This window comes from Nyctereutes procyonoides, unplaced genomic scaffold, assembly GCF_905146905.1.
Source record: "Nyctereutes procyonoides isolate TBG_1078 unplaced genomic scaffold, NYPRO_anot_genome, whole genome shotgun sequence".
NCBI lineage: Eukaryota > Metazoa > Chordata > Mammalia > Carnivora > Canidae > Nyctereutes > Nyctereutes procyonoides.
Window position 1 is genome coordinate 18,743,159 of NW_026575082.1, and position 27,980 is coordinate 18,771,138.

The 27,980-nt window shown below is 35.7% G+C and overlaps 1 protein-coding gene across 5 annotated transcripts in view; it reads right to left on the reverse strand.

Moving 5' to 3' along the window:
* The window catches only part of LOC129514524 (WD repeat-containing protein 7), a 353,352-nt gene that overhangs the window by 275,509 nt on the left and 49,863 nt on the right, over nucleotides 1-27,980 (reverse strand). For all 5 annotated transcript variants that reach the window (XM_055333148.1, XM_055333146.1, XM_055333147.1 and 2 more), the window contains 2 exons: nucleotides 10,641-10,836; nucleotides 1,553-1,767 (listed from right to left, as the gene is read on the reverse strand). In XM_055333148.1, coding sequence (XP_055189123.1) covers nucleotides 1,553-1,767; nucleotides 10,641-10,836 — 411 coding nt within the window. The remainder of the gene's footprint in view (nucleotides 1-1,552; nucleotides 1,768-10,640; nucleotides 10,837-27,980) is intronic.

Genomic DNA, 27,980 nt, shown 5'->3' on the forward strand with positions numbered 1-27,980 from the left:
ATGCACCTGGGAATTTTAAGGTGTGACTCAGATGAAATGCTGGGACTCTCTGTAAGTTTCATTTAGCCATTACCAGAGACAAGTGAGTTCTAACCACAGAACATAAATGCCACAAACCAAATAGTGGCTAGCCTCTATAAAACTAACAGCAAGTAACCCATTAATTGAGATTATTTGTTCTTCTTCTCATAGGATAATCTTCTGTCAACTGAAGAGGTAACTGCTGCCATAATGTGAATATCAGAGGGAAAGTGTGATTGATCTCAGGTCCCAGAGCACTTGCACAAGTCTACCGTACCTCAAATATCCTCCCTAAATCCTTGTAATGGCCTAAACTTACTAAAATCAGAATCTTTTGCTTTTAAAACAAATGAGCAGTCACAATTAGAAACATCTTAATTGTACTTAAATTATTGTTTTCTTTCTAGAGATAAAAGTTAGTGCTCCACCAGTGAGAATGGGGAAAATTAACAAGGCAGGAAACCACAAATGTTGGAGAGGATGCGGAGAAAAGGGAACACTCTTACACTGTTGGTGGGAATGTGAACTGGGGCAGCCACTCTGGAAAACTGTGTGGAGGTTCCTCAAAGAGTTAAAAATAGATCTGCCCTACGACCCAGCAATTGCACTGTTGGGGATTTACCCCAAAGATACAGATGCAATGAAACGCCGGAACACCTGCACTCCGATGTTTATAGCAGCAATGTCCACAATAGCCAAACTGTGGAAGGAGCCTTGGTGTCCACCGAAAGATGAATGGATAAAGAAGATGTGGTTTATGTATACAATGGAATATTACTCAGCCATTAGAAACGACAAATACCCACCATTTGCTTCAACGTGGATGGAACTGGAAGGTATTATGCTGAGTGAAGTAAGTCAATTGGAGAAGGACAAACATTATATGTTCTCATTCATTTGGGGAATATAAATAATAGTGAAAGGGAATAAAAGGGAAGGGAGAAGAAATGTGTGGGAAATATCAGAAAGGGAGACAGAACATAAAGACTGCTAACTCTGGGAAATGGAACTAGGGGTGATGAAAGGGGAGGAGGGCAGGGGGTGGGGGTGAATGGGTGACGGGCACTGAGGGGGGCACTTGACGGGATGAGCACTGGGTGTTATTCTGTATGTTGGTAAATTGAACACCAATAAAAAATAAATTTATTAAAATAAATAAATAAATAGATAAATAAATAAATAAATAAAATCTTTTATAAAAAATGAAAAAAAAAGTGCTCAATCTTTCAACGGGAAGACAGAAAAGCAAAAGGACAGATAAGAGAAATATTTGCTCTCATTTAAGAAATGGAAGTCACCTGACTCCATAAGAATCATTTTTAAATATTTTAAGTGGTAAGTATACTTACTTTTTCAAAAAAAAAAAAAAAGTCAAATACTTGAAATAGCAAAAACGATGTTGGATAGATAAAAATCAGAAGCTTGTTTTTCAATGTCCTCTCCCAAAAGGTATTCCTTAAGACATGCCAAACTGTGTTATAAAATGGAGTGGAATGGGGAGTATACACATGAACCCACATACAAAACTTACTTTGTCAGACGCCTCAGAAGCCAACAGGTTAGTTGCAAGAGTTTGCAGCTTATGATGGGCCATGTTTTTAAGAGCAGCAAGGCTACGCCGTGTCATGGCTTGCTTTAGGTTGACCGCCGGATGACTGAGAGAGTCCACTGCAGCAGGAACGGCTTCATCGCAAGCATTCAGTATCTCCACTGCTGTGATCCCCATCACACAGCGATCCAAAGCACCTGGAAGACGTATACATTCACAGTCAGTGCACATAACACTATAACTGCTTCTGGCCATTTTTTAGGGAAAGAAAATGCTTTGTCTTTTTTTATGTGTCAATACTTTCCTCAGGGCTTCCCTCCTCTGATGACCTTCTACACAGCATTATCTTAATCATTTCTCCTGTAATGCCCCAACCACAACTTCACAAGAAAGCCAAGTTTATTTTTTTTAAAGATTTATTTATTTATTCATGATAGACACACACACACAGAGAGAGAGGCAGAGACACAGGAGGAGGGAGAAGCAGGCCCCATGCCGGGAGTCCGACATAGGACTCGATCCCAGGGCTCCAGGATGGCGCCCAGGGTCAAAGGCAGGCGCCAAACCGAAGAAAGCCAAGTTTAAAGCCAAGACCTCAACAACTTCCCCTAAATTTTTCCACTGTCAACTTCCAAGACGGTCTTCTTGATACTCCACATCATTACTCTACTATATCAATTTCTATGACTTCAACTTCCCCTAAGTTGTCTATCAATCCCAAACAAAAGAGCTAAATTTTGCTATTCTCATTTTTTCTACCTTAATAATTCCCGGAGCTTCTCTTTCTCTAGGAAATCTCTGTAAAACAAGGAAAAATTATAATTTCTCATTCTGTCTGTAAATGTCTTGACTTTTATTGTTTATACCCAATCAAATGTTTCTCTGTATATTTGTGAAAATAACTACTATTCCAACTTATAACCACTTCAAAGCTTCTTCATTTGGCCATTGTTTCCACTGATCTCTATCTATGCATTTCATGTCTAAGTTAGGCACAACTCCTTCCTATAACGCAGACAGCTTTTCTGTACACTTTGTTTTCTATAGTACACAGCCATCACACCAGGCAGAGAAGGGTCTCAGTCTATGGATTTGTACATAATCTTCTGAAGATTATAATAAGAACAGTGAAATAATGATGAAGTTTACTTTAATTCACTGGGCATTCCTCCAGAGTCATTCTAAAAGAGGACAAATCAATTTTGAAAAATAACCATAGAGAACACCAGAAACTTAAATGTCAACAACATACAAGAGTTTTATTGTGTCTTTGAGCTAGTATCCAAACATATATTATTCCCGATGCTGAGTTTTTATATACATGCCATTCAAGTTTGCCCTTCCCCTTCCTTAAAGGGCTTAACTTTGGACTCACTGTCCCCTTTCCAATAGTAGTCCTGGAATTAAATCATGGTGATTTTAGTATTAACACAAATCACTGTTTTACTAACCAGTTCATTGAATCTTGACCAATATATTTTGGAAGGCAAAGCATAGAAAGGAATTGTGACCTGAAACTTTTTGTGTATGTATACTCTAACAGGATTTCTAAGTTCAAAAGTGTTCAAAAATCACCAGCACATATGATTCTTTCACACATCCTGATCTCTTGGCTCTTTGAGTTCCTCTACTCCAATAAACTTTGCCCTACACTTGACCCCAGCCAATGGCCACATTATAATCTTCTTGTTACCAATAACTAAATCCCATTATGATCCCAACTTCAAAAATGCCACTCTCTGATAGTGGCTTCCATTCTTTACTTCGATCCTCTGATACAATAATTCCTCATTCAGCCCTGACTCCAACAGTTCATTAGCCTATCATGCTTGCCCTGTCCCTCACTTCCCTATGTCCCATAAACTAAAATTCCATCATCCATCCTCATAACTGCAGCTCTGTTCTTATCTCGCTTCCTTGCACCAGCCAAGCAAATTCCAACCTTGGTTGTTGGTTTTTTTTTTTTTCCAACCTTGGTTAAATCCAACTTTCCACCTATGCCAAACCTGTACAATGAAGATGAATATGAATGAAGAACATGCTAAAAAATCCACTTGAAATTCATGACCACTGATCTCAAGGGGTCCTTAATGACCACATTTCCACAGATCTTTCATTTTCCTACTCTCCTAATTATTTTATACCTTTTCTCTCCTCCAATCTCCAACACCCCATTTTCCACCCTCACCTGGCTGAAAAGTTGTTTCCTAGCTCATTTAGAAAGAAGCAATTAAAAAGAAGCCCTACCAGCTCCCATTACCATATCTCCACTCATATTACTCTATAATTACACGTGAACTATCCAAACACCTAACCTAACACACTTGTAGCTTAAACCTGATCCCTCTCGTCTGCCCACAGATATCATTTCAGCAATTCTCCCCTTTCTCTTTTTCCCATACCTACTTGATCATTCCCACCAGCACATGATCATTTCCATCAGCATATAAACATGCAATTATTTCACCTGTTAAAAAAAAAACACAACACAGACCAATAACAACAACACACTTGACCCAATATCTCTTTCCAGCTGGTATCCCATTTTTTATATCATCCTCTGTATTTGCTACCTACAAATTTTTCTCCTCCCATTTTTCCTTAAACTTACTCAAATCAGATTTCACCCAAATATGCAGAGAACCTTCCTCTCCATGTTGCTAAATCCAATGTTTAGTTCCCAGTCCTCATTTTACTATCATTCAGAATCAGCAATACTTGTTCTTCCTCTCTACTCCTTGAAACACTTTTTTTTTTTTTCACTTGGTTTCTAGGCAATCACACTCTTCATTTTCTTTTTCCTGGAGAGTCCATTTTAGTCTCCTTTGCTGATTTCTTTCACATCACAGAAATATATCTAAGCCCTGGAGTGCCCCAATTATTATCTACTTGTATCCTCTTTGTAATGCACCTAATGTCATGACTTTGAGTATCTTCTCTGTGCTAAGAATTCCCATATTTACATCACCTGCTCTGATATCCCCAACTCAACCCCTGAGTTCTATATACAATTCACTAATCAACACCTCTACTTGAATGTCTAATACTCAACTCAATATAAAAAAAATTTAATTCTTCTTTCCAAAATCTACTCTTCCCATTGTCTTCTCAATGTCCAGAAATGAATTCCATCCTTTGAGTTGCTCATGATTAAAACCTTGGATCATCTTTAACCCATCTCATTCTTTTATGCCCCTTATCCAACTATCAGCAAATCCTGTTCACTCTCCCTTCAAAACATACTGAGTTTAACCACCTTTCACCAGCTCCACAGCTACCACTCTAGTGTAACAATCCATCATCTCTTATTGGCTAGAGGCAATAGCATAAAAGCTAATCTCAATGCCTCTACTCTTTAACCACTTTCAGGCTATTCTGGAAAAAAAGCAGGAAAATAATGATTGATAGGACAAAATTCAAATCAATAAAAATCAAACCAGAACTGCCACAGAATTTTTAAATAGCAAACGAGGACACTGAAAGTTATTATAATTGTATTCCAGATGTTCAAAAGTTTGAATAAAGAGACATGGAAGATACCAAATGACCAAAATCACACTTAAGGAGATGAAAACTACAATGTCTGAGATGAAAAATACACTAAATGGGAACAATGGCAGATTACACATTGTAAAAAAAAAAAAAAAAAAAAAAAGACAAACTTGAACACTGAGAATAGCAACTATATAAAATAAAACACAGAGGAAAAATGACTTTAAAATGAAAAGACAATCTGGAATCTGCGGGCAATTTTAAATAGCTTAATAAACATATAACTATAGCCTCTAAAGAGAGGAAAGACAGGGAAGGACTGAAAACATATTTGAATAGAGAATGGCCAAAAAGTTCCCAAATTTGTTGAAAACCACACACCCACATATCCAAGAAGTACGACAAACCCTTGGCAAAAGTGATATGAAAAAAACTACATTCAACTTCTCAAAATCAATAATAAAGAAAAAAAGAAAAAGTCTAAAGCTGTTGGAAAAAAACAGACAAAGCACATACAGAGGAACAAAGCTAAGAGTGACAGCAGATTTCTCATTAGAAATAATGTAAGCAAGAAGACGGTGGAGTATTAAAAGGAAAAGAAAAAAAAAACTATCGATCTAGAATTTTCCAACCAGAAAAAAAATCTTAAAAATGAAGATGAAACAAAGAGTTTTATAGACACAAAGAAGTTGAAAGAATTCACCATGCCTAGACCTGCACTACAAGAGATATTACATATTAGGCAAAAAGAAAATCATTCCAGATAGAAATTTGGATCTATGTAAAGCAACAAAGAGCAATAGAATGGTAACTACACAGGTAAATATGCAAGATTTTGTTATTATTCAAATTTTCTTAAAGAGACTATTTAAACAAATAAGCAAATAGAAAAAAATAATGTTCCAGGGCATTGTCTGGCTCAGTTATGGGAGTATGCAACTCTTAATCTCAGGGTTGTGACTTTGAGCTCATTCTGAGTATGATTACTTAAAAATAAAATCTTAAAAAAAAAAAAAAAAGGAAAGAAAAAATAACGAAAGAATGTTCCAAACGAGTGAAAACCCTGAGCAACATAGGAATGATATAAAAGATAAGAAGTAGTAGAGAACAGCCCAATTATTCTTGAATAGAATTATTCTTTGCAAAAAAAAAAAGAATTATTCTTCACACAGAGCAACTGGTCTATGTAAAAGAAACAAAGACAAAGGTAGGAAGATACCACACTGCTAAGGGCCTTGTCATAAAAGCTATAGGGAAGAATTTTTTTTCTTTAATTAAAACAGTACATGAACCAAAGGTTGCTGTTGTTACACTTCCTAAGATTAATTTGCCAGCACAGTACAGGATGGATTAGAAGGTAGATAAAGAAGACAGGAAAAACAATAAAGATAGCCTACATGTGAAAAAATAAAGTCCTGAGTTAGGATAATACTATGGAAACCAAAAAGGAAACTGATGGGTACCTAACTGGAGAGACAATTGTATAGGGAGCTCCTGGTGGGGAGGTAGCAAAGACAAGTCATATTTCCAGTATAAGAACCTCTTCCTTCAAAATTCCAGAGTGAATCATCCATAGGGAAAAAAGAAACTGATTATACTGGTTTTACCATGATTTTGGAAAGGTATCATTTTTTCTTAATCATTTCATCCTCTGTGCCTTTGCCTGTCCAATGGTATATTTTTGTAATAGAATACAAAACAAAAATGTAGGAGATATGGAAAAGCTGATGATAATGCCATACAATGTGAAACAGAAACATAAACTCAAATCTCCACTGTATTAATACTGCAGGCAAAGGGTCAAAATGTGAAGAAAATACTTGCTACTAAACTCTTCCTCTAATACCAAAAGATTGGGCTGAAGTGCCATTTCCTGATTCTCTCTGGTAATTTTAGTAACAAGACAAAATTATCAGTTTAAATAAGTAAAAATGTTTAAAAAGGAAAATATTTATAAAACTTACAGACTAAACTACACCAATTGCACTTATAAATCCATTAAAGATACCATCAATTGACTAACAGGCAAATGTTTTGCATAGGATTGAAGTATACATTACCAAGGAATTTCAGAAAATTTATGCCATTTTATATAATCAATAAAATGAATTGACAATTTCAAATAAATAAAAGTATTAAGCAAGAATAACACATACTAAAGCTTTACTTGTGTGAAAAATCCAATTGACACTTATGCTTTTGATTATCCAATTTTACATGTTTTTAGCAGACATGAATACCCTTTGATTCACAATTCTCTGCTACCTTTTATTAGATAATTAAGTTTTTACAAAATGACTTTAATGCATATTTCATAAAGTAAATGTAAAAACAAGAGTATTTCAGAAAACTCAGAGACAGAAAACAAACAAACAAAAAAGATAACACAGCAAAGTGACAGGACTTCCTACACTAATTTCTAATATATATGGCAAGCACTATTGGCATTTGCATCTGTATGAGAACACCTAGTAACTGTCTCTGCATGAAGTCTTTGATGTGAGAATCACTTTTGTTCTGTAACAAACATGATAAAAATAGACACACGAAAATGCTATTTTAGCTTGGTAATGGTGAGATAAGAGCATCTTATATAATCAGTCATTACTAACAGCATGCCACTGTTTCCCAAACAGACCGGATTTTGACCTTGTCAAAGGCCTGTGGGAAGGACTCTACTCGCCTACTGGGAATGTCAAATATAAAGAAAGAGAGGTCTCTGAAGAGCTGGTCCCTGAAGCACATCAACAGCTCCATGCAGAAGCAGCCACCACCTAGGTCAGTGGGCCACCTGTAATAAATTCATAAGTAAAAGTCAAGAGGTCCAGCTGGCCAATCTTTGTTGCTAGTTATTTGACTAATTTTCTAAGTACCCAAGATGTGAAAGAATAAGAATTTTCCTGGCCTCCACATCACTATTAATTGTTATTACATATAATAAAGACAACGTAAGTAAAGAGCAAAAGATTCTGGACTTCTGTCTTTCTAATGAAATTTTGTTTTACTAGCTTCAACTTCATTTTGTTGGAAAATAAATACTGGAAATAAAAACTACCCATTTGAAGGGAAAAATAACTAAAAGAAAATGCTGCATAAAAGTATAAAGACATTTTTAAGTGTTTATAAGCTAGAAACATCAGTAAAATTCAAAATAGCAAACAGAAAATTGCACACCATGCATGAGTTGTTTTAGTGTATCATTTGTAAAAATACATCCCCAAAATGTTAAGAAGAGGGATAAAGTGTCCCCTCAGAGTTTAAATACATTTCATACATCAAACCTTGGCTGAATCTGATTTGGCTTCATTTTTTATTTATTTAATAAATAAATAAATTTAATAAATAAATAATGTCAATACCTTCAGGATGTGCCTTACTCACTCCCCAGGGGCCTTTATATCACTAGCTAAAGCCTGAGCAGCAAGGAGGAAAAAGGAATGTACACCTCCTATTATGGTTAAATCCAAAACAAATTCTGCTTCTTTATCTTTTGATTTAAGAATGCCACACTCACTGATTGTTTACCTAAATCCTCTTGAGGGTAAGATAATTGTGAAATTTCAATATTATATATTGTGTTTAATAAGAATGGGCTTAATTACACTAAACTGGTTATAAGAGTAATATCCTCCAGTACACCTATAGTTAAGAGGTATTTGTCATCTCCTTCTAGAGAAATTACTGGAAAAGTATCTTTGCCTTTCAGTAACAGCTCATTTGTAAAGAATTTCATAATCATATTCTTTACAAATGTTTTTAAAGTACCTGAAGTATTCAAATAACAATTATTTAAGTACTGAAAATTTCAGAAAAATGATATTCTCTTTTACAATATTTTAATTTTTAAGTCCTACACAAGTTTACCGTATTCTAGTATTTGTGCTATAACAATGGTTAATATTTATAGCATTTTAAAATAGTGTTTTCTGAACATTACTGCTGTAAAAACTTATTTTCTTTAATATTAATCAATGTAAATATTTCTAAATGTAAGATCACATTCCCAAGTTCAACAAAGTAACAAGGAAAGCAGGATTCTTGTTATTACTGTTATTAATAACATTATTAGCCAATATGAACACACACAAATTTCGATTTCACATACACATACACATTTACATATGTCTACTATACAGCAGGTAAGTATCTCATTTTATTCTCTCAGCACTACCATAAGATAGGAACTATTATAATCTCCATTTTACAGAGGAGTAAGTTGAGAGACAAAAGTCCAGTAAGTTACAGCAGATCTCATTACTAGTAAATAAATGGTCAATCATAAATCAAAACCAAGTAGTCTGACTCCAGAGCCCAACACAAACTCAGTATATTTAGTTCACGGGGCAGACAAAACCACCAAATATGAAACAGTGCTGCCCACCAGACGGAATACCACAAAAATGAATACAAAAGATACAAAGTTACATATGTAGGTGACAGCAATTTTGTTTCTAAAAATGCACAGAAACAAGACCAGAAATAAATATGCTAAAATGTTAATATTTATCACTGAGTAATGAGATTTCAGTTCATCTCTCTTCTTTTCTAATACACTTGTGATTTAAATTTTGAAAGTATGACCCTCAATCAGACAACAAAAATAAAAATTAAATATAAAAGTAAAGAAGTCTGACACTCTCCAAGATGTTCCCTCTTGGCAAGATTGCCTATGCACTACCAGCTAAAACAAGGACCATAAATAACATCCCGAAGAAGACTGTGACTATTTGTTACAGAAGGTCTTAGCAGAACTCCCTATTGCACCACAGTCCAAGCAGAAATATGTTTATAGCCTGATTTGGAAAAGGACTATTTAAAACAAAGAAAGATGAAGAAAAGAAAATTTGGTAGAAGTATTCTATAGTACAACTAGGTATATAAAGGCTTTAATCACGGATAGAAGATGACTTAAAAGAGTAAAAGTAGAATAAAATGTGTTTTTAAAAGTCTAAAGAAGAAAATGTTTAGTTACACACTTAAAAATTTCCCACGGAAAATCTTAAGATTCTGTGTATAAACATTACACATAATTGTGTGTACTTCTGAGCTACACATGACTTGCTCTATATTATGCCCCATATGTAAAATTTCTGAAACTTGAAATTTTAAATGTTCTCTCTAGATCTTGAAACGTTCGTTTCAATTACCTCCTCTAATTAACTACTTCATACTGCTTTCCTGCTGTTTAAATAAAAGAATATTTTCTTCTTCCACTGTTTCTAAACTTGATACAAAATGGGTTCCTTAATCTTGTTCACATTTTCCATCATGAATTCTATAGAAATCACTTATTTTTTATAGTCTGTTGCCTTTGTCTTGTTGTAGTCTGTATATTGTCTTCAACTGCATTCCTGTGAAGATCAGTGAGCTACCTTAAAGTATTTGGCATAGTACAACAAATGAGAGGAAAATTTAAATAGTTCTTTGTTGACAATGATTATAACACTCAGAAGTAAACGCAGCAACCATTTTTACATCTTAAGGCTATTTTCCTCACATAAAAGACTTTTTAATTTCCAGGAAATCAAATTAATTTTCCATTTAATTTTCTAGTCTATCTCTTAACACTTGTTCTTACCAGTGTCCATTTGCCAGACGTATACAGAGCCATCTGAACATCCCACTACTAGGTAATCATCAGAAGGCCTCCACTTGATTACTTGAATAGGGAAAAGATGACGAGATGCCAGCATAATGCATTTCTTCTCTCGCAGACTTAGGAGTCCCACTGAGTGGTCACTGGCTACAGAGCAGATGCAGTGCTGCACTCTTGCCTAAAAAGAAGAATGATTATATTTTAGATTAAATTCAGAATAAAATGGATCTGGCCCTCAATAACATAAACCAAAATTAATTATACATTCATCACTGCTGAAAACCCACCACAGTATTACGTTGTGTCAAGAAATGTGTTCCTTCACATTATACATGAAACACCCAGTTCAATCGTGACAACACTTTAAAAAATGCTAAATTAATCCCAGATTAAAGATGGAAAAGATGCGTTGGAAAATCTGCTGTTCAAATCGGAAGATGACCTTACTAAAACGATCGCCATACAGGGGGCAGACAAAGCTGGAAAAAAATTGATCTGTAATTATGCGTTCTGCTTCCACAGTACGAACTTTCCTTTGTTAGCTGCTAGAGCGGGCTTTCTGCAGTGCTTCCTTCTGTTTGTGACTATCATTTTGGACCTATGTTCTTCCCTGCTTCTTGGCTCAAAAACAATACCTTCCTGATCCCTCAGCTACAATCATGCCTTTCAAGAGCCACAGATATTTTGTATTATGTGTAGATGTGTTTCACAGCTTGTCTGTAATGTCAGCAGGTGCACCCTCTCAATGAACACACAATAGCCAATTAAACATTCTGCTGTGTATTCTCTACTCATCTCTAGTTTTCTGCCTTTCAATTCCTTTTAAAACAAGATGGAATATAAATAACCAAAGACAGTAAAGATGTTCACTAGCAACAGAGAACTGAATTCACAATCTGGACAATTAAAAAATTAAGGTATTAAAATTTTTAAGACAATTTATAAGCTATTTAAAACAGAACCTTTTAGTGATTTAATAGACTATGCTTTCAGTTAGTTCTTACTGAGGTGAAACCATATGAAAACAGCTACACATCGCTATATATATATTGTGAATAATATTGGGGATGAGGCCCATTGCACTACATATATATGGCTTATCCCTTCAGTGGTGTCCAAAGGAGAAACTTTTCAAATCTCATTGGGCTGGGCTTCACCAAAGCAAACATTTTTAGCTAAAGAACAATGCCACGTTGATTGGTACATCTCAACGCGGCATTGAATGGGAAATGTTGACAGGTATCAAATGAAAAGAGGTAGGGGTGGCCAAATGTGCTGAGAAAACGCAAGTTACAGTTGTTGATTTTACCACAGAACTTCAAAGAACCTGTAACAGGCTGATGTGAATAGAATTATCTCTATGAGGGGAACACAGTTATCGCTCATCTCAAAGTTTATTTGACCAAGGTAGTCTTAGAAGACTGAGTTTTGGAGGAACACACTTTGGGGAAAACTGCTGTAGCTGATTCCTTTCACATTCTGGCTACTAAGACACCTAGGCCTGAATTTTCTACTCATCACAGTGGGGGTGAGGGGGACACGCACTTCTACAGGAGGACTCTTGGCCTCCTCTACCTTCTCCCCTCAGTTTCTCTTCATCATTTAGCTTCATTTTTATCTTACTGAATAATGTTTATTTTTGTAAACAACATAAAATCAATTTTTGAATGAAGCAGAGCATGAATAAAGCAAAGACAGTAAGATTTAACTATCTACTTTGTTCTCAAATTCAGGTATGTTAACCTTTTATTCCATGTTAGCTTTATTTGTATTTTTTGTTATACAATGATTTAAATACTATAACCAGCAACCAGCATAGCAGGTATTTACTAATTTTAAGTTAAAAAACCAAGTTCAGAAAAATGTTATAAACCTTTATTAAAACATCATATAGGGATCCCTGGGTGGCGCAGCGGTTTGGCGCCTGCCTTTGGCCCAGGGCGCGATCCTGGAGACCCGGGATCGAGTCCCACGTCAGGCTCCCGGTGCATGGAGCCTGCTTCTTCCTCTGCCTATGTCTCTGCCTCTCTTTCTCTCTCTGTGACTATCATAGATAAATAAAAAAACTTAAAAAAAATAAAAAATAAAAAATAAAACATCATATAGAATTTTTCTAAACAAGCATTTTTTTGAGTTTAATCTTGTTCTCTGATAAGCATTCAACTGTAACATAAAACATGATTTCTTCCTTTAAAAGGACATAAGGACTGAGGGGTAGCTGACGATGGCACACAAAACTTAGCTTTATAATTAAATAATGATTCAAAATAAAGTGGCAAACTACAAAAAAAATAATTTAAATATGGCAAAGTTAGGATAAAACAGGGCAAAGATATTTCAGACCACATAAAATGAGTTGCACCAGACACATTGCTAACCAAAGATAACAGTTTGATACATGGATGCTTTGCATTTCTACAGATTACCCTTAGTAACAACTTTGTATTTATCAAATATATCCATCCTTCAATTCACAAAAAGGGATGGTTGCCACATTAATGGTTAACTACTATTACTATTTAGCAACATCAAATTGCCAAAAAGGAATCATTTTATTTCTCTCATATATGAAATAAATGTTTGCAGGGATCTTTTCCTCTATGTATGATTTACTAAAAAGAATGCCTTCTGGAGAATATTTCTTTTCATCTGTCCACGCCCTTTAATCAGGTACCGATCTGCCACAGTGCACACAACACCCGCCACTGCTTGTGACTCTGCTACTTTGACTCACAAGCTCCTCATCTTTAAATGAACTACTGTGGGCCCCTGGGTGGCTCAGTGGGTGAAGCATCTGCCTTCAGCTCCAGTCATGATCTCGGGGTCCTGGAATCAGCCGCCATTGGGGCTTCGGCCTCTCCCTCTGCCCCTCCCCCCTGCTCATGTGCTCTCACCCCCTTCCCTCTCTCTCTCTCAGATGAATAAAATCTTTTAAAAAAATAAAAAATGTTTAAAAATGAGCTAATGCTTCACTGATGCCATATACCTCACTAGCTGACTCGCTGGCCCCCAAGTCCACAGTCATCTCATCTGAGTCCAGGTGCACTCTTGGCATTCCATTTCAAAGAGAGGCAGGAGTTGGGGTGAAGTTTCCAACAACAGGTGAATTTTCACCAAGATTCTTTACTATGTTTCGTGCTCCTCAAGCTACGATCTACGGGTAGATCTTAACATCCAAGGGTATACAGAAGTACTGGCAACTATTGACTAACACATTCTCTCTGCCAAATGTCTTATGGTAGGATGGTTTATAACTTAGCAGAGAGGACTGCAGACACTTAGTAAACAAACAAAAAAAGGCTTCCCCATTCCTATGAGGAACTTAATCTCCAGGCATCAACTCCCCAAGAGAAGTTTCAATTTTCACCCTCCCCATTTATATACAGGTGGGAAAATTTAAAAATTCAAGAAAATGTAATCCACCCTCAAGAAAAGACTTAAAAACTCTACATCATCTTATCACTGTTATTAGTAAAAATAAAGGACAAAAGAAATACTATATAACAGCAAAGGATCTTCTTTTAAAAAGTAGCACTGGGTGTTATTCTATATGTTGACAAATTGAACACCAAAAAAAAATAAATTTATAACAAAAAAAAGTAGATTAAATCATATTCTGAAGGGAAAAAATAAACTTAATTCAAAAAATTCTAGCTTTTCATTACCACACAAAAAACTAGTACCTCAGTACCACATACACACTTACACATACATGCTTTGAAGAACAGTTCTGTTCCTCTTTCACACAGTGCAATAATGATGAAAATAGGAAAATGACATGCCCCACCCCCCACACACAAAAAAATGTGTGGTCCAAACTAAAAATGACATATCATCCCTGTAAATGAAAATAAGCATCTGAAGAGTTAACTCTAGCTTTACTGTAATAAGCAACAGTCTGGAAATAGCCAAAATAATCAAGACTGAAAACAAAACAAAACGAAAAAATCAATACTGCTAAGCCCAAGAAAGCATAGTTATTAGAGGTACTTAACTCACAAGAAAAGATGGCTCTCTGCTTTTTAAATATGGATTAAAATAAATCTAATTCTTCTTCTTTCAAAAAAATGCTAGTCCAACTCGTGTGAAGAAAACTGGCCTAGAGTGGAAATAGCCCAATACAGTAAAACCTCATTAATTTTGATTCCACTAATTAATTGTGGGTTGATGGTTACCTTCACAGGCTGTGTGAAAACAAATTAATGGTATAAACAAAGCAAATGTCTAGCCTATTTAAATGTAAAAGGAAAAAAGACCATTCTCAAGCACCACTTTGGTATTAATTTTAATTCAAACAATGAACAGAGTAATGATAAATAATTCTCAGCTATCTGTTAAATGAAAGCACTTAAAAGATTTGCTAAAATGCAATTAACTTGGTTTCTTATCTGTCCTCAAAATTACTAAAGAAGCACTTCTTAAATAATATTTAGTAACTCCTATCTCTGATTTAGACCCAGCTTCCCCACAAATGAACTGAATTACAATTCTTTTATTATTAAATTATTAAATTCCAGGGATCTTGGTTCTTGAACATCTAATTCACCTACAATGACTCATTCCATAATTCAATTAATTTCATTCTACTTAACTTTGTTCCACTTTAACCTGGAAAAGTCACCTAAATGTGACTTAACGTCAAGGACACTGTAAGGGGATTATGCATAAGACATTTAAATTGTGTAATTAAAATAATACAACTAAAAAATGTGAACCTCATGCATCTATGCTACTTTTTTGACCACATACCCATTCATTAAAAAAACTTTGTAATGTATTCCCATTGTATGTATATTTAAAAATTATATATGTGCTCCTGTGCCAATATATCATGTACATTGTAAACCACGCACAAAAAATTATGTTTTAAAAGAATGACTCAGAGGTACACCTGGGTGGCTCAGTTCATTAAGGGTCAGTCTGCCTTTAGCTCAGATCATGGGATCCAGCTCCCATGTTAGGCTTCAGCTCAGCGGGGAGCCTGCTTCTCCCTCTCCTGCTGCCACTCCCCACTGCTCATGCTCTCTCAAATAAATAGGATCTTTAAAATATATATAATAAAAAATGACTCGGGGCGCGTGGGTGGCTCGGTTAAGCACCTGACTTCAGCTCAGGTCATGATCTCCGGGTCCTGGGATGGAGCCCCACTACCCCGTCCCTGTCTGGCTCCTTGCTTCATGGGGAGTCTGCTTGTCCCTCCCTGCTTATGTGCTCACTCTCACTCTCTCAAAAAAATAAAATTTAAAAAATAAAAAATAAAACATTTTTATTATAAAAACATAAATAAAAAATAAATATAAACATAAATTGTAAAAACATAAATAAAACATTTAAATAAACAAATTTGAGATGAAAGGAGACACCTTCTTGAGTGTCTTCGGTTAATTACGTCAGCACTAACCAACACCTCAAAATATAATATACAGCTTTAGAAGGATTTCATTGCTAATGATTGTTGGATGTAAACACAAACGTTATATAAATACACATTTTTTGGCCACCCTCCCGCCAAACTGACCAAATGATCGCTGCCTTAAACCATAGAGTTACTGATGAAAAGATACTGAAGTTTCATCGGAAATAGGTTCCATCATCATTTTCTGTGCCCATTTTGTGGTAGCCGGGTGAGGAACCAGACAAGCACACCTTGCAAGACCAATGCTGTTGCCTCCTCTCAGTAGCAGGTCTGCTCTTCCCCCAGGTAATATGTGCCCATGGAATGTAAGAAATAAGTGAGATACCAGTTTCCTTCCATCTACTAAATGTTCAGAAGCTCAATTTCTTAAAGTTAAAAAAAAAAGGATATAAGCAAGAGCTTTAGTATTTTATTCCCTTACGCCAGTTAAATGTCTCACAGAAGACACTCCAGAACCACTGCTAGGACAGACTTACAGAGTGTAACTCATGAGCACCATGTACAATTTTTCATTGTTTTGACACCCAAAACTTATGCAGCATGGACTGAGCATCCTATCAACTTGGCCAGTACTTTATAATTGATTGCATGAACATCACTTTATAAGTGATTGCAACATGATTATTCATGTTGAATATGAATAATTCTGCCCTATACTATTTTTTGCCCAAATACTATTAATTCTGCCCTAGAAGCAATACATACCAATGACATCAAAAGCTAATTAAAAGCAAAGGCTAACAATAATAAATAGAATGTTTAATGAAAACTATATTTTCCTTTGATGAAAAAATTAAGATAACTGGACAAGGAAATGGACGGAGATACTGGACCAAAACATATATATTGCAGGGCTAATTTTTCTTTCTAGATAATTTTGATCCTCAACCAAGGTCTCATTGAGTTTGCCAGTAAATAATGCTCACAGTACATTAGTGCTGAGCAGCAGAATGCCACAAACTATCACAGAATCTGATAGAGTCAGAATATAACACCTAGGTCATCCAACCTGACCTTATGCATTTTACAAGACTTCATTTTAAACCATTCCCAGAAACCTCTTATGTAACCAGTTCCTAAACATCTGCCGTGAATTACAGAAATTAGAGACAGCTAGTTTATCCCTTCCACTAGCTCTCTGGGGAGATGATTCTGCATTCTAACAGTTCCCAATATAAATTACATACATATATTTTTCCTACTTTTACTAATTTATTTTCTAAATTATTCTTTTTCATTTCGTGAGCAATCACTTAACTCCCCCCCAGTTTTTCTAAGTATTCTCTAAATATATGATAACTACTGTCTTTCCTTTTAAATATGCCCATCATTAGATAAGCTTTAAATGACCAGCTTCTTTTAGTCATAAATCAATCTCGCTATTCTCTTAATCATTATTTCTCATACTTCCCAGAACTCTTTCTATGGAACATAAATGTGCAGTTAAGATGCATCATTTATCACTTTTAAATATTCTACCTGAAGGAAAAAAAGAGCCTAGAAGTATTCATCTAATTTCCATATTTTCATGAAACTAGTTTAAAAATTTGTTTTTAGAAATCCATAGTTCATCTTTTTTTTTTTTTTTTTTAAGGAAAAAGAAAGGTAGAGAGCTTTTTCTTTGATAGCTGTTGTGGAAAATAAAGACTATGTAATCCAACCAAAACAGTGACTAACCATCTAATATTTATGTTCTATATGAAAATAAGACTTCAATATTTTTTAAAGATTTGTGAGAGAGAGCGCATGAGAGATCATGAGCAGGGGGAGGGGCAGAGGGCAAAGCAGACAATCCGCTGAGCAGGGAGGCCAACACGGGGCTCGATCTCAAGACCCTGGGATCACGACCTGAGCTGAAGACAGATACTTAACCAACTGAGCCACCTAGGAGCCCCAAAAATAAAGCTTTTAGAAACAAGTTTTAATTTCCTCATTCACTATATACAATTGGTAATAGTGGGCTAATCAGAATTCCATCTTTCTTCAACTGCTTCCTTATTAAACAGCCAAAAAAAAAATGAATTTAATGTAAAATGGGGCACCTAGGTGGTCCAGTGGGTTAAACATCTGACTCTTAACTTCGGCTCAGATCAAGATCTGAGAGTCATGAGATTCAGCTCTGTACTGGACTCCAATCTAGGTACGGAGCCTGCTGAAGATTCTCTCTTTCCCTCTGCCTCTCACTTTGCCCCTTCCCTCATCTCTCTCCCTCCCTCTCTTAAAAAAAAAAAAAAAGTCCATCAGCCTTCTTTTCTCACCCCACAATTTCTGATAAAGTATTTGATGTTTGTTCTTAGTCCAGTCATTGTTTTTAAATCAAATTTCATCACATTTCTGGATAGGGAAAGATTCCAAGCTTCAAAAATATGCAAGAAGCTACACAGAAAAAGGATAGATTATGTAAGAACAGGAGAAAATTTGAATAGAAAGCACATATGCTTAACATTTCAATTAAGTTAAGCATTCATACAAGCACTAAAATCCCCAAGAAAAACAAATAAGCAAAGGACAAAAAATGTCTCAAAAAATCATTAAAATCTTCATAGAGAAATTTCAATATCTCAAAAAAATGCAAATTGAAACAAGATATTCTTTCCACCTATCCATTTAGCCAAAGATTTTAGAAATTATAATAGCAAACAACCAGCATTTATTGGGTTCTTACTTTGTGCTGGGTATTATTCTAAATAGTTGGCTAAATTCCAAATGTTATAATTCATCAGTCTCACTACAACCCTCTGAGGTAGGTATAATTATTATTTCCACTTTACAGGTATGGCAACTGAAGCATGGAAGTAAATACAAACATTTTATGCTGGTAAGAGACAATGAAGTGGGCAATGAGGGTAGAAAATAATTTGCTACTATACCTCAGTCACCTTAAAAACACGAAAATTCTGAGGTTCTAATCTTAAAAAAATTCATGGAATCTATCCAAGGGAACAACCATAATTTTAATGTAAAAAGATGATATAATACATATGTTCAAGTTAGGAACAATCTACATATCCAAAGTTGGAGAACTGCTAAGTAAATATGGTATCCTCACATAAATATGGTAGGTTATACAATCATTAAAAATTACTTTCATGAATAAGTATAACTTGGAAAAGTAAACATTAAATGAAGATGCAATGTGCTCAGATAACTATATCTACAATATAACCACAAGTATACAGTAGGCAGATTTTAAAAGGCCACAGAGAAAGCTATCAAAATGTTCATTGTGATTCTCTTATATGTACAAAGATAATAGGTGACCTTTTACCTTCTTAGCTATTTCTTCTGTCAAACATTTTCAGTGTTGTGTTAAACATGTAAAATTGCAGTTAAAACATGTTTTTATTTTTTTTTAAGATTTTATTTATTTATGAAAGACATAGAGAGAGAGAGAGGCAGAGACACAGGCTAAGGGAGAAGCAGGCTCCACGCAGGGAGCCTGATGTGGAACTTGATCCCGGGTCTCCAGGATCAGGCCCTGGACCGAAGGCGGCACTAAACCGCTGAGCCACCGGGCTGCCCCTAAAACATGTTTTTAAAAAGCAAATAATGTATTAGAAATAATAGGAGGCAAAAGGAGTTTAAAAAACTCCAAAGCTGAATGATCAAAGATGAAAACTAAAGGGTAAATACAAGAGAAGTGGGCAATGCACAGTTCTCTAAAGGAAAAGTAGGATATAGGAATTTGAAAGAATGGCTGTTTTGTTCTACAAAGTACAAGATAAATATTCAAAAAATTAGCAATTTAAAAGTAAGTATGCATCAAAGTCATATACCTACATAAATCGATAATGAAAATAGATAAAATTTGGAGAAATACAATTATTTTTTTAATACAATTATTTTTAAATACATAATGACATCTAGTAGGAGGCAGTATGCACAGTGGATAAGCTCAGACCATCAAGTCGGACTAGATAGCACCAAATTCCAGCTCTACCACTTGCTAACTGTGTGACTGTGGGAAGTTATTTAATCTCTCTGAAACTCATTTCTCTGTATAATGTGATTAACAATGACCGCGCCTCACGGAATTACTGTGTGAATGAAATATACACAAAGAAATTAGCACAGTGACTAGCATATCATGCAAACAAAAGATAATGGTAGTATTATTTTTACCATTGTTATTATACACCATACATTCTATCTTTTAAAATGTAAATGTATTTTTCTGAAGGAGTTGCCAATGTTTAGCCATCTACCAGGAAACAGAAAGATATTTATAATTCTTCAATATATTAGTTTTCCTTTTCTGTATTTTCTCTTCATATTAGTATCTCTGCTTTAATCTAATCTGTATAGTTCCACCTGCATAATCATCACTGTCACTCAAATACTACCTTAAAATTACATTAATAAAGTTTTTAGCACTTTTAACAATGTAAGTCAATAAAAGTATTCAATCCAACAACTCAATGATCACCTTCCACTGTTCCTGAATGTTTTATCACACTGTTTTGAATTTACTTTATAACTTTTCACTTCATGTCTTTAAAATGTTAACAAGCTTCCTTTAATTTCACTTACATATTGTTGGGTCTTAGAGACTGAGAAAGTCAACACTGCAGACTGAAAATAATCAAAATTCCTTTTTTTTTTTTTTTAAGATTTATGTATTTGAGAGAGTGAGCAAAAGAGCACACATACAAGCAGGGAGAGCGGCAGAGGGAGAATCCAACTCCCTGCTGAGCTGGAGCCCAACCCAGGATCCTGGATCCCAGGTTGGATCCCAGGACCCTGAGATCATGACCTAAGCCAAAGACAGACCCATCACCCACTAAGCCACCTACGAGCCCAAACTTTGGGTTACACACATTCAAGAGTTAAAGTCTCCTGTCACAAAGGGCCCCCCTTCTCAGAGCAGGGACTTTGGACTCCTAGTGGCTGTTGGTCCTGGCCTTCCATTTTCTGATGTCTCACTCAGAAAGTTGAAAGGCACTAATCTATCTCACCTAGTGACTGTGAATCTGTTGGTTCAGCCTCAACCTATTTACCCCAATTACACCTGCATCCTTACAAGAAATAAACACTGAATTTATGCCTCTGATGTAATTATGGAATATCTTTTTACCTTCTCATGAAAATAAGTGGGTTCATAGATACCCCATTTTTAAAACTGGAGATACTAAAAGAATATGTGTACCTCCTACCAGTAAACTACTAAAAAATATATACTAAAAATACTTTTGTTTCTGGCTTGCTTTTTAAGTCTCTATCAAAGAACACTAGAGACCTAACCTTCAGTGTCCACAATTAAGCAAGAAATTTGTGCCTCGCCAATAATTTATGCCTAAGTAAAGCAGTAAATTAGGGTCAAACGTCCCCCTTGAACAACTGGGGTCAAGCTGCCAAAGGCTTCGCAAGGGTAATAGTCAAGCTCTTCTGTAATCTGCCCACAAATTTCCATTAGAAATGAGACAGTTGGGGCCACTCAGACAAGAACACTAATGTTCGGGTAGTGAGCAGGCAAAGCACAATACTCAAGTGCAATTTCTAGGTAATCTCCTGAAAGTTCTGTCTCATGCAACAAAAAGATGCAGTTAAACTGAGAGAGAATGGGAACTCATCTCTCATTTGGACAGATCCTAAAACCACCTGGCCATCAAGGAAACGAGGAAATGAAAAGTCATTCCTGATACAGGAACAAAGTGTATCTATAGGGATCCCTGGGTGGCGCAGCGGTTTGGCGCCTGCCTTTGGCCCAGGGCGCAATCCTGGAGACCCGGGATCGAGTCCCACGTCGGGCTCCCGGTGCATGGAGCCTGCTTCTCCCTCTGCCTGTGTCTCTGCCTCTCTCTCTCTCTCTCTGTATGACTATCGTAAATAAATAAATAAATAAATAAATAAATAAATAAATAAATAAATAAATAAATAAATAAATAAATTTAAAAAACAGTGTATCTATAATGAAGTCATTATAAAGCTGGAAATGAATGAATACATTCCCCAGATTTAGACCTTTATCATCCAAATGAGAATGTAGGTAACTGCAAATAGAAATAATAAAATGGGCGTCTAATAAAATGGGGCGTCTGGGTGGCTCAGTCCGTAAGTGTCTGCCTTTGGCTTAGGTCATGATCCTGGGGTCCTGGGATTGAGCCCGCATGGGGCTCCCTGCTCAGTGGCGAGTCTGCTTCTCCCTCTGCCTCTGCCCCTCCCCCTGGCTCATGTACACACTCTCTCTCTAGTAAATAAAATATTTTTTTAATTTATTCATGAGACATACAGAGAGAGAGAGGCAGAGAGAGAAGCAGGCTCCCTGCAGGGAGCCCGACATGGGACTCGATCCTGGGTCTCCAGGATCATGCCCTGGGTCGAAGGCAGGCACCAAACTGCTAAACCACCTGGGCTGCCCAAATAAAATCTTAAAAAATAATAATAATAATGATTTAATGAGTTCCTATCATAGGCTGGGCATTAATTCCAAACACTTTACAGAAAGTGTTGCTAGAGCTCCACAATGATTTTTAAAGTCACCCCAAAATGAAGATACAGATCTGGGTCTACTTGGTTCCCTGCTCCACCTGACATCAATAACCAGTGGTTCATTGTTGTAGGCTCCACATGCCAACAGCAAAAGTTTTGTCCAGCTTCTTTTGAAAGCTTTCACCAATGTCTAAGAAAAAAACCCAGATATGACTTAAAAAAATTATTATACACTAACTGGCATTTGTTATTTTTAGTATACATTCTTCCTTTCTAATCTTGTATCATTCCATTTCCATTCCACTTTACTCTCTTATCCAACCTTTCCTTTGAAGAATATCATGAATAGTTTACTTTTCAGGACAGCCTCATATTTTAGCATCTTGTTTCTTCCAAATACCCTAAGTTGGATAAAATAAAGTGCCAAAATGGTCTCACATACAACTAGCTTGCAGCACATACAAAACCATTACTCTGATCTCTTGGTCACTTTTTTCAAAGGAATATACAAACATGTCACATCCCTGCCAGCGTTTGCCATAGATAGATCCAGCAGGTACTAGTAAGAACAACTTAAGGGCTGCAGACTCCTCCACCGAACATACACAGTACTAAGTACATCTGCAAACAGAGGTTGTTCATGTACCATATGATTCTATACATACCCATAAAGCTAATATATTCAAATACCATAGATGTCACCCTTTTAGAAAGTCTTCCAAAACCACCCACAGCTAGCCTACTAAGTGCCCATTCTAGAACTTCCCTGAGGGACTGGTACTCAGGCGGTCCTAAAAGGGTACTTCACAACATTTACCCTGCTGCTTTAAACCTGCCTGTTTTCTAGTATGACTCCCTCATTGGATGAAATTCTGCCAAATAGGGACTACCTCTTATCAACTACCAAATGCCTGGTTCTTGAAGGTACCTGGAATACAGCAGGCACTCAAATATTTGCTGAGTGAATGACTATTCAAAAATACATTGCACGTAACTGAATAGTCACCTTAAAAAGTCACTGTTATGGCCTAACAATTTGTGCCATTTTAAAAAATATTTTATTTATTCATGAGAGAGAGAGAGAGAGAGAGAGAGAGAGAGAGAGAGAGAGAGAGGAAGAGACACAGGCAGAGGGAGAAGCAGGCTCCATGCAGGGAGCCCGATGTGGGACTCGATCCCAGGACTCCAGGATCATGCCTTGGGCTGAAAGGCACTAAAACCGCTGAGCCACCCAGGGATCTCCAATTTCTGCCATTTTAAGATAGATTTTAACTCATTTTAAAATTGCGTTATGATTAAATTACTCAAGAAAATTAGTCTTTATGTCATACTGTATCTTCAGCTCAAAATAAAAGTTCAAATTAATCAACCACTTCAATCACAAAGTTTAGCACCAAATGACTTCTATTATTAAAACTAATCATGCCCGATATAATCTTCTCTACTCCAAAAAAATATGACTTAAAAGCTAAAAAAAGCCTTTCTAAGATCGAGGAAAACTAAATTTCTAGAGTGTTTAACACAACATAAGCATAGCCTGAATAGAAGGATGTAATTTTTCTCATTACTATCAAAAAGACCACACACTAACAGTCTCTTACTAATTTTCTCAGCTTCCTACATAACAGGGTGTATTATGATATCTGAATACATAAATACTATAATATGAAAAATTATTTATCTTGAATAAAATAATATGCTAGCAGTAAAAATCTGGAAAACATGAAGTTATAAAGAATAATAAGCGGGATCCCTGGGTGGCGCAGCGGTTTGGCGCCTGCCTTTGGCCCAGGGCGCGATCCTGGAGACCCGGGATCGAATCCCACGTCGGGCTCCCGGTGCATGGAGCCTGCTTCTCCTTCTGCCTGTGTCTCTGCCTCTCTCTCTCTCTCTCTCTCTGTGACTATCATAAATAAATAAAAATTTAAAAAAAATTAAAAAAAAAGAATAATAAGCTAATCAGAATGGATAGCCAAATAGTACTGATATATACATTACTGCATTTGTGTCTTCAAAATGAGAATTGGTGCTATTCATTTATACATACTCTGCATACATCCACTTAAAAGCCTGAATATTAGCAAGGCTTAAAAGATAACAAGGATGATGGAAAGTAAGAAGGGTTAAGAGGTAGTAAAAACCTATCCCTAAGATTTTAAGGGATAATTTAGCAATACCTATTTAAAAGACTTTTAAAAATCAATATGCCCTTTTATACAGAAATTCCACATCTACAAATGTATCTTAAGAAATCATCTCAGATGTGCAAAAATATTTAGGTATACTATTTTGTATTCTCACTGTTGACCAGAGAAAAATTTTTTCAAGCAGCATTCTAAAATTTCTGATAAACTTAATTAACCAAATATTAAATGTGATGTTGGAATACACTTTGTGACACAGAAAGATGAACAGAACATCTCTCGAAAACATTTGTATTCTAACATTTAATTTAAAAAAATAAAAATTAATTTCAGAAAGACAGGTTGCATGCATAAAAACGTGAATAATGGTATCAAAATCTAAGAGAAGTAAATGTTAAAGGAAAAAAGATTGTTACAGCACATTATGTGCCTTGTGATATATTTCAGAAAAATGTTATTTCGGCCTCTTCATTTTGTTTAATTTGTACTACCAAAGTTTACTCTGCTTGGCTTTAGAGACCATGTCATAAACACTGCTTTTTAAATGTAACATTCAAATTAATGATAAAAGCCTAAATTCAAAAAGGTGATAAGAGCTAATTCAGGCAAAAGCTTTTTAAAAAGGACAATATATTAAAAAGAAACCTAATTTGTTCATTGTTAATGGCTGTGAACGTCAGCTATGCTAGCATACGTATAGTCACATACACCATTCATGTTATCATATCTCGGTCTCTAAAAGCGGGGGATTTTAACATTGCCAAAGGGAGGCACAAACAGGTTAGATGCTGGACATTCCAGTTTTCACAAACTCATGCTGCCCCCTTCTGGATACTTTTGGAGATTATGGGACAATACAAATTTATTAAGATAAATGAAATGTAATCATTTTTAAGTAATCTAAAGAAGTTACCCTATATATTCATATAAAGAAACATATATATATATTACTGGCACAAAATTTATTTGGAGACATTTTCCAAAAATTCCATTTTGGATAAAGTTCTGCTAGAAGCACACAGCTTATAATCCAATCATCCATGCCAATGATGTAAATAAGTATTATATATTAAAAGTAAATAAAATATAATACTTAACAAAGTCACTTTTTTTGTTCTCTTCCATATGCATTCCTCTCACACCCAAAGCAAAGCAGAATGTGAATTTGGGACTTACATTTTCAGTTCAATTTGATAATTTTATTGCCTATGCATGTAACCATAAGTACATAAGTACTTAATTTGGACTTGTGTGGTTTTTAAATGTAAATAGTATCTTATTGTATCACACACACAGATGTTCCATGTCACAGGCTGTACTTCTAAATGCAGCCACTCACTCTAAGTACAGATTAATGAGGAAATATAGAGAGCTCCATGCAAAGATGTTGGTAGCATTCTACAGGTAAGAAATATTCTACTGGGTCACTAGTGTTATTTTTTAATTTCTGCGTTTTCATGCCTATCAATAATCTTGGCCTGGCTTACTAGGGAAAATGTTTTTTAAAGCTTTCCTGAAATCTTAAAATTATTTTCTTAGTACTTTATTTTTTTTAATTTATTTATTTTATTTATTTTTAATTTTTTTAAAAAATTTATTTATGATAGGCACACAGTGAGAGAGAGAGAGGCAGAGACACAGGCAGAGGAAGAAGCAGGCTCCATGCACCGGGATCCCAACGTGGGATTCGATCCCGGGTCTCCAGGATCGCGCCCTGGGCCAAAGGCAGGCGCCAAACCGCTGCACCACCCAGGGATCCCTTATTTTATTTAAGTACTTTTTTTTTAAAGTCTAGTTCCTTTCTCTGAAATTAAAATATGTGGAAATAAAACATACCCGGATCTTGGAGAGTAGAATCCTTTATACTAGAAGCTATAGTGTAAAAAAAAAAAAAAAAAAAAAAACAAAAAAAAAAAACAGAAGAATAAGAGGGGAAGCTGGCTGGCAGGGACGTGAAGGAAAGAGGTCAAATCATGCTTACGTAGGTTACTAATCCTAAAGCCAGAGACTTGGAAGGAGTTTCCTACTGCAGCATACCAGAAGCCTTAAGAAAGCTCCCCTCCCTTTCAAGAGCTTTCCTCCTCAAACTCCCTGGGAATTTGATGTATTCTTTGGCCTCCTCTAGCCTACAGTTCAGATATTGGAAATTCACCCAAGCCTACCTCTAACAACTACCCAAATCTGGAAAGCATTCTATCTCTAACCGCTCTACCTTGCTTAAATTTCTCAGTTTTAGAATAAGATTGATCTAAAGTGCTACATTTCTAAAGCATTGAAACATTCTAGCATTGAAAACCTCTGAAGGGTTGTAAGATACTACACTCCAAGTTAAGGGAATCACACAGTTGGAGAACAGGCGGGGGGAGGGGAGAGACTTGCATTCCATTAATAAGCTTTAATACATTTTGTATTCTATATAGCTATTCATAAAATATTTTAGGATACTACAATAAGTAATATTCTCAGTGCAAATGAAAAGTCAAAATTAAAACCTCAAAATTTTAGCAAGCCTATTTTTAAAAGATTTTCCTAAAAAGTCTTCTATATGAGTAAAGTGCCAATCTAATTTTTTAATAATAATTTAAGAGTTCCACTTTAAATTTGAATCCTATTAAAACTGCCTCAGAGCTTTAACTTCTGAACAGCAACATACAAGGTGAAAACCACTTTTTTAAAAACAATAAACACTGGGCAGCCGAGGTGGCTCGTGGTTTAGCACCACCTTCCGCCCAGGGCGTGATCCTGGAGACCCGGGATGGAGTCCCACGTCGGGCTCCCTGCATGGAGCCTGCTTCCCCCTCTGCCTGTGTCTCTGCCTCTCTCTGTCATGAATAAATAAATTAAAAATCTTTAAAAAAAAAAAAAACAATAAACACAACTTGGAATGACCAACAAAAATGGTGTAGGATCATATGCTATGTTATAGAATTCAGATACTAGTTAAGTCATTTCAGTTTCCTTCCAGATGTATCTTTCATATGCATAAATAGCACACACGTTATCTTTCAAATATACACAGTGTATGTACATGTACCTTTCCTGTGTACTCACAGCACATGTATACGTACCTTTCTTGTATACTCACAGCATGTGTATATGTATCTTTCACATATACACACAGCACATGTGTATGTACCATTCATGTGTTCTCAAAGCACATGCATATGGACCTTTTGCATGTAGGTACAGCATGTGTACATGTATCTTTTGTATGAACAGCAAATTTGTATATATCTTTCTTATGTACATATAGCACATGTATGTTTCATTCACATGCATATACAGTACAGGTATTGTTCATCTGTATATATGATACATTTTGTTTCATTAAGA